General features: G+C 48.9%; 1 protein-coding gene across 2 annotated transcripts in view; it reads left to right on the top strand.

Moving 5' to 3' along the window:
* The window catches only part of rassf3 (Ras association domain family member 3), a 54627-nt gene that overhangs the window by 26516 nt on the left and 15760 nt on the right, over positions 1 to 12351 (top strand). Inside the window, exon 1 of one of the 2 annotated variants that reach the window (XM_036517937.1) lies at positions 513 to 1252. The exons of the other annotated variant lie outside the window; for it this stretch is intronic. Within the exon in view, the coding sequence (XP_036373830.1) occupies positions 1130 to 1252 (123 nt within the window). The 5' untranslated portion in view covers positions 513 to 1129. Of the gene's footprint in view, positions 1 to 512; positions 1253 to 12351 lie in introns of those variants that run through there. 2 annotated transcript variants of the gene reach the window in all.

Genomic DNA, 12351 nt, shown 5'->3' with positions numbered 1-12351 from the left:
TTATTGAGGTAAGTGAGAGACCACCTACTTAGCAGGCGCTCAGAAATGGATTAATAAGTTTTACTGAAAGAGCGATTAGCTACCTTGTAAAATGATTAAAACTCTTCTGATGTTAAGTCACGAACGGCTGCTCTACTATAAAGGGTTTTGCAAACAGAACAAAGAAATTCATGCATGCAACATTTGACTTCATTATTCTAATTGCACAGGTCTGTTAACTTTTAGCTCTCCCTTTTATATTCAGGCTGCCATTGCCATGTGGGAGTGTTAATATTTTTCATCTACAAACAGTCAGGAAGAGCTTGGAGATTAACATAAAAAAACAATGTCATATGAAACCGCTCCCCCCGTTTCCCCCTCCTTTGAACTAACTTTACCTGCCCTGTCTGTTTGATTTAGCAAAGCGACATGTCACACCTCTCCCACTGCATGTCAATCTTTACCGCTTTGAGCAGGAAGGTTGATCTGTAAGAGCGATTGGGCCATGCCGGGATGACTTCATCGGGTGCGCTCTTGTGGGTGTGTTCGCCGTGCGGTGGAGACTAGTGAGCGCAACGCTGTACGGTTTCAGCGGAGTAGAGCAGGGCTTGTGTGCGGCCGGTTTTCCTCGTGTTCAGCAAGCTAATTGTCAACTTATTTGCTAGCCAGCTAGCCAGTGTGTTTCGGCAAAAATACTGACTCCTGAACAGCTGTTCGATTCAACTTGCCAGTGTTAACTAATAAGGATAAGAGTCTGGGGGTTTCAAATCTATCGAAAGAATTTTCCGTCCCACCGGTGGAGTAGTGGGAGGGAAATACGGGCGTTTGATACGTTGCTAACTTAGCTGGTGGTGGGACTTTTTAACTGATTCGTATTTTTAATTCTGGTATTCAGCCTGGTTGTCAGCTAACGTTAGCCACACAACGTGGTGTTTTCTACAGAATCAAGTGTCAACCATCAGTCAGCAGATCGCCGGGTTAAGGCGAAACCGAGGGGGAAGCTCGGCTGCTCGATTTCAACTCAGCTAGCTGGCTAGCTAGCAAGCAAAACTTCCTTACTTTTTTCAGACTACTTCTCTGTAGCTCGCTAACTTTTGATGTTGCAAAGTCAGGACAATATTGAACAAGAAAAGAGGTGTTTTATCTTCAAATGACGTGGACGAGCACCATGAGTAGTGGCTACAGTAGTTTGGAAGAGGACTCCGAGGACTTTTTCTTCACGGCTCGAACTTCGTTTTTCAAGAAGCCCTCAGGAAAACCCACAGACTGCAAGGTAAATTTGTTTTTCCCGTAACGCTATAGTAACCCCTCTCCTTTTTTGCTTTCGGTATGAAAATACATTAACTGACAGCGAGTTCTGAAACATCAGCCTTTAAATCTCTTTCGATCGGACACGTAAATTACCTTGCTGGCGAGTTAGACCAGCTGTTAATTTCAGTAGACTCAGATAGGACTGCATACCTATCTCGTTAGCTCAATGACAGTGGAGACAACGTTACATACTAAGTATATAGTTAGTAATTTGCAATGCGATTAAGGTTAACTAAGTTATTAATTATCTTTGGTGAAATAACCGCCATTTAAATGGCTGTTAACGTTAGCTAGCCAGCTGGATAGCGGTCTGGCAAATTATTTATGATTTATCCCTGAGCATTTAAGCGTGCAACTCCATTAACCGCTAGCGTTAAAGAACAAAACCATTTTTATGGTAATATTTGCTCGGAGTATCGCTAAGCGTTAGGATATCTCATCATGTGTCCACACCCCAGTGGCTAGACTAGCTAGCTAACGTAAGCAACTTTAAGTTTCGTAAAGATAACCGTTAACGCCGAGAAATGAACTTTGAACGAAACACAGTCAACGGTAAATATAGCTAATTGCCAATTACATTTAAATTACTTGATTACTGTACCTCTTTATCTGCCCATCCAGCTTAAATGAACATGTCCTAGAGCTATCCCCTGTCTGCATGCCGTGGCACACGTAAAATTAACGTAAGGCAGTTGGATAGGTAATTTAAATTTTGATTTTTGTTTATATTTAGTCCAACTGCATAAATTTTATGAAATCGTGCGCGTCGAGACGTTGGTTCCTCCGTGGGAATGTTAAATTTGTCCGGTCGTCTCCTTTGCGAAGTTAACAGGTAATATTAACATAGTAAAATATGGAAGTCACGAGCAAGCTGTCGGTGTAATTCCTCTTAACTCCATGTCTGAAAGTTGGAACCGATAAAGTAGGTCAGCTATCAGCTCATCAATGCTTTTTTGTGCCAAAATTTTGAGGGTTGACGTATTTTCATGTGTAATTTAAACAGCATTTTTGAATTGGCCGGCTTCAGACGTACCTTACGGTGCAGCTCCAGCTGTAGTACAAAGTAACCCGTGTTGCAGCGCCAATTTCACTTGCAAATTTCTTATTGCTTGGCTTTACCGAGAGCGTCCTTTTTAATGCATTTTTAGTGTTATACAGTACTGTGTTCCGCACAGCTAATGGAGCCAGTGAGGCCACTTTGCTAAAGAGGCATTCATGGTTTCGCCCCCACACTTTTAATTCCATTCATTTGAATGGGCTTTATTGTTGAGGAAATGTCAGTATAAGAGGGTAGTTTCCTTTTTCTTTGGTACTGTTATGGAGAATTAGATCAGTTCACCTGAAACCAGCTGTTGATTGAAGTGTTTTTTTTTTGTCCTCATAACTGACACGGCCAGTTTAACCACATCCAACTGAGTCCACATGTTCTTCCTATATTTAAGAAAATAATATACTTAATGATTAGAACAGGCCATTAAGTACTCCACTACCTTAAACTGTTTAAACTGGTAGACCGCAGTGTATTTTGATGAATATTCCTATTTCATAGTACATGTGAGGTGACTGAGCCTGCTGTTTTCTCATAGAAAACCCAGTGGCTTTTGCTTGGTGTAGGGCTTGTGTTGACGTGCTGCTGCCCATTTCCTGGCCCAGTGCAGAATCGCATTGTTCAAGAAGTTGACTTCATGATGACTGGCTTCTACACAGGGCTTTCTTTTACCCCTGCAACACCATTTCATATCCAGCCAGCCGCCCTTTGATAAACGTTATCCGGGTGTTAGGCCTAAACCAGCATCAGTATGCTAGGCTAACCTTTTTTTTCTTCTTTTTGATGATAGTGGGAACATCATGACTGACTGCAGGGAGCATTTACAAACTTTCTATATTTGTATAAACATTTTTGAGCTTCAGAGAATGATGACACTTCTCCCCCCGTATTTATTAATTGCTAAATTAAAATGAAGTGCAGAGGTTCATTTATATTTGCTTGGGTCTCGGTACACACATTGGTGGTAGTTGTGAGAGTTTGATTCCCCTTCCGCTCCACAGTTTGAAATTGGAGATAATGAAGGCAGTGACGCGCTGCCATGGAACTGTTTACAGGGAAACGCTGTTTGATTTACAGCAGGCTGGTTGGAGCGTAGCAGGTTTGTTTCGTAAACACAGTGTGCTCCATGACCGGGAGATAGTAAGGCTCTTGGCTTTTGCTGTGTGTCAGAGGATCAGGGACAGCACTGAGCAGCCTTAATAGAGCTGTGTCACCAAGAGTCGTTATATTGAAACCCTGTCTTGTTTGACAGTGATGTGTTGCAGCTGGAAGCAGGGAGGCAGGACAGAGGCCAGGAAAGTTGAGTCTACAGCACAAACATGGCAGCGCAGGGGACGGCTGTATTTTCGCAGCACCCGTCCAACGTCAACAGGATGGCAGACGTTCCTCTTTAAACGCGTGGATCGGTGCCGTTTGGTTGGCCGGTGTGGTGTACTGGTGTGGAGGCAGGCGCAGTGGGGCCTCGCTTACAGAGAGGCAGTTGATGGTGTTGTCAGGGTCATACTGTAAGTGCGCTTCCCGCTCTGTGGGGGAGTACTCGCTGTTTCTGCTCCCTGGGAGAGTGTGGGAAACCCTCTGATGGGAGGGACACAGCACCCTGTCTGTATCCCCGCTGTAGATACAGAGCTCCAGTCTCACGTTATGCCGTAAACCAGAATGGTAATAACAACACACCCCATGCTTATGGCTGTGTCCCTCTGGCACTGAACCAGCAGCCCCGTTGCACGGTGCCTTTCAGTGCTAGGCCCGTGGTATGTGTGAGAGGCGGAGGGGTCAGCGCTGGGGTTCGAGCCCTGTCCCAGCTGGTCCGCTTCCGTGCAGCGTCGCACTGCGAGCGAGGACGGGCTGGTGTTTGTTTCCCAGTGGGGAGCTGCGCTTGGTCCGCTCATGGCAGTGATGACACCCGCCTCTGTCTGCCAAGAGCAGTTTGCAGGGAACTTTACCTTTATGCTCCACTGGGCAAAGACACTAACAATTCCTCCCCTCAAGCTCCCAAATCTAATTTCCAAGCCATTGCACAGTTCCTGAATAGTTTTCTGTCTCATATCTGAACATCTCTTTCCATCCTTATTTCAGCCCAGGCCAGAGATGGCTTGGATCTGCTTCCAAAGCACAGTGTCTTGTAAATAGTAATAAGAATCCTATTATAGACTTGGCTCTGACTGAAGATAACCATTTATTTGCTCAAAGCGTCTATTTTCTGCCCGTGGCTTTGTAGACGTTAGCTTCCGGCTTGTTTTGGCTGCCGCCGAAGTCGAGCGACCTTTCTCTGCTGGGTCGTTTGTCTGACTGTCCCGCCGGTACTGTGCAGGTCCTGGATAATGTGCGGGAGAGCAGCCTCAGGGGGGACACCTAAATGGCTGCCTTTCTTTCAGTGTTTTTCAGGGCCTCATCAGGCTTATTGATGTCACTGCTCTTTAGAAGACAGACTCGTGTGCTTCTTCTTGGCTTCTGCACTGTCGTGTGGTTCGGCTCCGCCCCTCGGGCTCTGGCCGTGGATGTGTCTTGTTCGCCCGGCTTTGGTTCTCTTGTGCGAACGGTTCTGGAAGGAGGTCTCGCAGGGCGCGTTCAGACAATGCCTCCTGCCGTAGGTCTGTCTGTGTGGACTTCAGGCGCGTGAGAGGGTCCTTCAGCAGAGTCTCTTTTCACTCAGGCGCCCAATTGACCTTTTGCAGGCAGAACTTCTGCGCTCAAATGGAATTGGCCATTTTGAACCGGAATGAAGTGGTTCCTTTGGCCTTGTAATTTAATGCACATTCAAAGAGCTGTTTATGGCATGGCATTTTCTGCTGCTTCTCTTTCCTCCGGTACAGGTTAAATGGGAAGTACTGTTCAAGTGTTCCATCTAATAAAAACATGGAGGGGGCCGTAGGGAGGGAAATATAATGGCCCTTACATCGCTTAGATTAGAGTCTGATAGCGTATTAAATTCACGTGAAACGTCTGTGTGCAGGATGTCTATTAGGACAGTCTGAGGGTATCTGTAGAGCGCCTGTTTACTGTGACAGGAACGCATAGTCAAGGCCAAGAGTGTCAGCGCTCAGTTCGAGATGCTGTTATTTAGGGGCTCGGCTTGGATGTTTATTACATGCTTGAGATGGCTTCCCCCTGGAGGCATGCAGGGCAGCTCTGTCTGAGAGCACTAATGTTTTTAGGTGATTGAATTGAGGTGCGCCAATCGCCTAATGCAGGGGAGCATTTAGAGATGAAAATGTTGGTGCGCGCTGTCAGCACGGAAGGTGATTAGCATTGAAGATAAATGTCTAAAAAACTGTATTTAGACAAACGGCTTGAAAGAAAGCGAGGAGGGGGGGGGAGGGGGGTGAGTTTGCCTTGTTTAAAGTGAACGGTGCCAGCGAGTTGGTTTGTGCAGCAGCGTTGCTGTGGGATCTTTGAAGTTTTAATTAGGTGTAATTTGTGTTTCCCGCTGTGCCTTTTTGGTAATTGTGCTGTTGATGTGAGGGAAGGGGGACGGCATGAAGAAGCCGAAAGAGCAGAGCCGAAGAGGCCACGGTGTCTGGGGGGGGGGGGGGGGGGGGGGGAATCCCTAAAGCTCGCATGTGTTTACACTCATAACATGCAGGGGAAAAAGTCAACATGAAACAAAGCAACCACCCTGTGTGTGTGTGTGTGTGTGTGTGTGTGTGTGTGTGTGTATCTGTATGTGTGTGCGTGCCTGCGCGTGTGCCTGTGTGTGTATGTACGTGCCTGTGTGTGTGCATGTGCCTGTGTGTGTGTGTGTGTGTGTGTGTGGTGCAACAGGGACTGTTTCCTTCCTTATTCTGAAAACTGTGATGCATTCGGTACATCAGTCAGAACAGAGTAATGGCTGCCCATTGTTCTCTTCCTCTTTTCACAGTTAGTGAACTAAGTGAGAAAAAAGTCTGCTACACACTCAGAGGTGTGTAAGCTGTTCACCCACCACCTGCTTATAAACAGTGAGAGGCTGCTGTGCTGAAACATTGTGCAGCATTATGAACCACTGCCACTGCAGATAATGAGTTTCACTTCAGAAACGCTGTAGCATGGGAATTTTCCAGTTAAACGGCCACGGCCATTGCTGTCTGTTGTGCTAAATGCACAGCTTCGCTGGCTTATGCAATAAGAAGTTCCTAATAGGAGGCAGGTGTTCCGGCGCAAATTCAATTTCATTGTCCCTGCAGCCGGTCACTGCCGTCCTTCTCAGCGGTGCTTTTATGACCACTCAGAGAGCAGCTAATGTGATTACCTGTCGTGAAGGCTTTTGCGTCATGGAGCAGATGAGCTGTTTGCTCGCTGCCATGTCTGCGTCCTCACTGAGGCGTAGAAGGAGATGCATGACAGCGGCGGCGTGGGGGCAGATGTTTTTAAAAACGGTCCATCAGCCGCTCCACCCACCTGTTTCGCCGGAACACCGGTTCAGCTGGGAGGGGCAGGCAGACTGCTCTTTGGTGATAATGGCGTGCTTCAGATGGGTTCAGATATGAATCAGCTCCATCGACTGCGGGTGGGACACGCCGCAGTGATCACAGCGAGCATAGCGACATCTCAGCCAAACTTATGGGTGGAGTGAGCAGAATACAGTATTTATAGTGTGGAATGTGAGTGTCACCTTTACAAGGAAGTCGGTTGGTAATGGGCCAATGGGCCAGTGTTTGTTTGTGCCACGGTAAGGCACACGCATATACACACTCTCTGTCTCCAGGTGGGTATAGCAATTAAAATGCTACTGAACTCCTTACTGATATTTGTGACAAAGGCCTGTAATTATAAGGGTGTGTTTGTCCCTACTTGTGACAAGTGAAGGTTCCCTGGGCAAAAGCAGGAGCAATAGAGAACTATACAGAATGTTGTTCAGCCCTCACTTGTTCCCCTGTTAATGGTTAACAGTTTAGCCCTGAGGATTGTGAGAGACTGAGCCCCAAACCTTCCCTCCTGCGCTCCGGAACCGGTCTCTGTCTCGGTCACAGTTGCGGTGAGGTCAAGTTCTCTGTTTAAACGCTGTTTACTGGTTAATGGAGCGTGGCGCTGTGACGTCCGCGCGCTTCATCTGGTTGCCGTTAAAGAAGATTGCGGTGGTTACTGCCCTGAGCGAAATGTGCACGGTCTGTGTGGAGGCCTCCCTTCTTCCTTTGATGTTGCTGAGGGGGAAAGGAGCGGAGGTGGCAGGGAAAGTTTGGCCCGATTAGCAGCTGGCCCTCTGTAAGTGTGGAAGATCACTGTCCACCCAGAAAGTGAGCAGAGCAGCTCAGAGCGGGCTGGAGATCACTGTCCACCCAGAAAGTGAGCGGAGCAGCTCAGAGCGGGCTGGAGATCACTGTCCGCCCAGAAAGTGATCAGAGCAGCTCAGAGCGGGCTGGAGATCACTGTCCGCCCAGAAAGTGAGCGGAGCAGCTCAGAGCGGGCTGGAGATCACTGTCCGCCCAGAAAGTGAGCGGAGCAGCTCAGAGCAGGCTGGAGATCACTGTCCGCCCAGAAAGTGAGCGGAGCAGCTCAGAGCGGGCTGGCATGGCCTGTATACCTGTCCTGCAGTTGAAAACTGAACAGGCCCACACAGTGACTCTCTGGACTCTCACACCTGCACTGTTTGTATCAGCAAAGTGACATTTACCACACATACTGTATGACATGCACAGTGTAACATGTCAGGGACACTGAACACACATACATCGGGCTGTAGGAAACAGGGTTTTTACTGCCCGAGGTGGTTCTTGTTCTCTGAATACAGTGCTTGTTTATAGGCTGTTGATTGTGACAATTGTAGGTATTGCGCAAACAGGAAAGGGTGCTCTGACCTCTGTGTCTTCACTGAGCCTTATCACTTCCTGCTTTTGGCGAGATCAGGCCGTGCCCTCACACTCTGAGCTTTCCTGGGTGTATAATGGTGAGAACCTGTAGCCGTGGGTCCTAATCTCTCTGAACGGTCCTCACCAGTGACGAGCCTGTCAGAATCTCCATTGTAGGACAGCTGTAGAAAAGGCTGAAAGAGAAAGAATGAGTCATGGCTTTGGTTGCTTGCAGGACTGCTGTAACACGGGCATACAGGTTGGGGAATTTTCCACCGCATACAGTGCGCCTCAGGGGATAGGCTGTGTCTCTGTCTCTGTCTCTCTGCCATTGTTTTAGTTGGACTGCTCGTGAAATTATGTCTGACGCTAAGTTGGAGCAAAGATGTGAGTAAACACTTACGCACACACACACACACACACACACACACACACACACACACACACACTCGCGCTCACGCGTGCGTGCAGTTTGAGGGTGAACGAGGTCCAGCAGCGTTGCTGTGGGCCGACGCGTGGGTCGAGTTTCTGCACCTGGGACGGCTGCGTCTCTGATCTGGAGTTTCTTTTTTTCTTTGATTCTTTATTTCCTGAAAATCCCCCCAGTCTGTTGTCTGAAACGTCCCCTTGCAGTGATCTCATCAGTGAGTCACACCAGAGAAGACCCCTCAGACAGTGTGTTGAGAGCACACCCAGGGCAGTTCTTTTGCACCTCTCACAAAGCACTGTATAGAGTTTCACAGTGACACACGGAGACTGAAGCGAGCTTTTGAATGATTGTGCCTCAGTGCGGGATTTCGGGCTCTTGATTCTTGTTGAATCGGTGTCGCGCAAAACCAGTGTAGCCGACTGAACGTAATCAGTGTGGTGACTCCTCCAAGCACACTGTGAAATAGAACGGTTACTTATGGTGAACGGTTACTTATGGTTATGCGGTGAATTTGTCTGAATGAAGTTCTCGCAGTCTTCCGTGTCTCTCGGGCGTAACAGGAACTTAGGTGTGCCTGGTGTACCAAGTCCAGCATGTTTTGATTACGTACACGCGAAGCCGAATGGCTGGCCTCTGGGTTAATTATTGTCATGAGTAGAGATGACTCGAGGGAGCACATCCTGTTAATCATGAACAGAGCTGCCATGTTGTTGGTTGACTGCATTCATGTCGGGCTGTGGCAGTACAGCTGCAGGTAAGCAAACTGGGTGAATATTCCAGGAATATTGGGAGTCTTGATCCTCCAGGCTGATTTCACGCTGCTTTTGCACCACCACTTCTGATCCCAAAAACTAGCCTGTGGACGTGTGTGATCATAAGAACTGCATTGGAGAGGGCTTTAAGTCCGCTGCCTTAAGACAAGTCTGAGTTATTCCACGTAGAGGCAAGCGAACCGAGCAACTGAAATGTTTCGGTGTGAAACCGAAAGAGACTGATCAGCGTGTTGCAGCAAGGGGACTAAACAAACCAATCTGTGTTTGCAAGTGAGTTCGCGCTGACGGAAAACGGTAATGTTTGTTTAGCTGTGAACCCAGTTCAGATAAGTTGTAAGGGAACGTGGTGTGAAAGTGCCCTGTTGCTCAAGTACAGCGGCACAGACCACCGGAAAACAAAGACGCATTCCTGGTTTTGCACTTCCTGTTCTCACTGTTATTATTGCTGTAACAATGCAGGGCTCCCAGCGCACTCGGTGGGAGGTACTTCCTGTTTCTGCAGGGCCCCGGCACTGCGTGTGGAACGGTGCCACGCTGGAAGGGCCAGCAGTGTAGCGTAGTGGTAAGGAGGAGGTCTTCTCCCCCGATAGGTTGCTGGTTCGATTCCCCTCTGAGGCGCTGCTGCTGTACCCTTGGGCAAGGTACTTAACCCACAGTTGCAACACAATTGCACAATTCGGTAAATATCTAGCTGTATAAACGGATAACGTTTAAAAATTGTAACCCATGTAAGTCGCTCTGGATAAGAGCATCTGGTGAGTGACATTAATGTAATGTAATGTAATCTACAGTGGGGGCCATGTTGCAGCATAATCGGTTTGGCTAAACTGCAGACTGCACAGAGCTCTGGAGGCCTCCGGGACTCAGCAAAAGCACCCACAAGCCCTGGCCCTGGTGTTAGTGTATAGTGCATAATATGTAGAGCTGATGTGTAGGGGTTTAACTTTTGGCTTTGTGCATGATAACCAAACTTTAGAGAAGCTCAGGTCAAGACTGCAGTGTCTGATTGAGCTCTCCAGGCACAGACAGGAGGGTAGTGGGCTGGATTGGCGGCAGGTTTTTCGTATTTATTTTGGCTGTTGTCAGTTGAATGATTCCCATGGGGTTTCTTTGGAGAAGAAGGGGGGGGGGGGGGGGGGGGGGGGGCGGCGGCGCTCTCTGGGCTCAGAAGCCATCCTGTAACCATAACAACTCATACCCTCTGGTTGTAGGAGTCTGCAGTCATGGTGTGCAGTGCCTCTGGTGGGAGTGACATACCTCTAACACCAGTGGTGGGATTTTCACTGGGTTAAATGGAAAGTCTGTTCATTATATGTGGCGGCGAAGGCATCTGCCCCACAGCCCCCTGCTGTCACCATATGGCTTTGCCTGCCTTATGTGATCCCCTGGGCCCGGTTTCTGTCCTGTTTCTGGATTTCCACCGTACCAGGGGAGGAACTCATCTGTCTCTTTGTGGACCAGCCCGCAGACCCACCCCGAAATGGCATGCACGGCAGTGTATGTTATGGAGAAGCAGCATGACAGTCACAGCTACCTTAAAATAAGCGCGTTTAAGAGAGAACAGCATTCCAGGCTGGGGCTTCAGAATGACGCAGGTGCGATGCTGATTTTCGGTTATCGGCGTCCCCATCACGCCGGTCTCCCTCCTTTGTTTCATTGTTTGCTTTTTCGCCTTAAGCAGTGCCAGTGGAAGAGGCGTTTCCTCCTCTCTGCGCCGCGAGGTGTGGGAGAGGAGAGACACTTTTCCCAGCAGCACCTCTGCGCTTCTCCGGCACGCAGAACACTTCCTGCGTGTGTCTGACACACCAGACCGACTGCGACCACACACACGCACGCAGACACACACACACACACACACGTCAACCACTGCAGTTACCCTGTGCTCTGTATGCACTCAGTAGGGCCACAGCCAGAGCCAGTGGGGAGAAAAAAGGCTGGAACCCGTTTCATTTAGTCAGATCTGCTGTGTCCAGATTTCCAGCGAAGCTGATTAAAAACCATGGTGAGGAAGTGTGCGTTGTTGTTGGGCTGGCCCCAGGGGGGGTGGGGGAGAGTGTGGGGGGGGGGGGGGGCAGTCAGCCATTTGAATTGTTCAAAGGCTCACATTTCCTTGAGTTTCTCCCTCAGCACACCCAGGGAAGAAAGGGGAAGTTTGCAGTTCATAGCCTTGCCCCGCCCCCCCCGAAAGCCACCCCCGGCGCTCGTTAAAAAGCACACAACCTGGCCTTTGTGTCCTCTCCTCGGAATACTCTGGATTATAAACACTGTTACGAAATGTCCCATCGCGCGGGGGGGGCAAAAGGCTAAGGTCTGCGGGGTGTGGCGGGAGCCGTGTTGACATTGTCCGAGTGATGTAATCTCTTTATACCATGCAATAACGAAACTAAGCTTATTTGTCACAAGACATGCCATGACACCATATATTCAAATTCAGCTTGTCAGTAATAGTTCACAGTTCCACCGTGGTCCGTAATGTACTCTGCCGGGTGGCCTGTTGGTTTCACTGTGACCCCTCGGCTTCTCAGATTGGGAGAAGTAGATGTGATTAGACTGTGCGTTGCTATGGGGAGAGAGCTGGCAGCCAGCGCTGTTTCTAAAGACTCTGGATTTGGACGGCAACGCGTGACACATTGCATTGCGAAGGCAGTGCAGAGCAGAAAAGTTGTGTGGGAATGAGAGCCGGTAGACTGAGCAGGGAGCAGTGCAGTAGGGGTCTTCACATAAGAGCCACTCTACTGTTCCCGCTTTACATGAGGTCGCTGGGATGACTATGTGTAGGCTAATGGCTATAGAGGGACACTGGCCAGGTGGATGTGACCCCTGCTCCTCAGCTGAAACTTTGTGTATTCATCCTGTCCCTGATGAAAAGAGTCACACATCTCCCCTGGAGCCAGTGCCCTGAAGGGTCTCTCTCACGCTCAGGAACAGGGCTTCCCACACATTCTAAGGTTGGCGCTCACCCGCAACTATCCGTTTATCATAGCTGTGTCACATTGCACCTCCCCGCCAGGACTGAGCAGCAGTATCTCATGCTCTTGGGTGGCA

The sequence above is a fragment of the Megalops cyprinoides genome, chromosome 23 (assembly GCF_013368585.1).
Source record: "Megalops cyprinoides isolate fMegCyp1 chromosome 23, fMegCyp1.pri, whole genome shotgun sequence".
Lineage (NCBI taxonomy): Eukaryota > Metazoa > Chordata > Actinopteri > Elopiformes > Megalopidae > Megalops > Megalops cyprinoides.
This window is presented reverse-complemented; position numbering and strand designations above follow the sequence as displayed.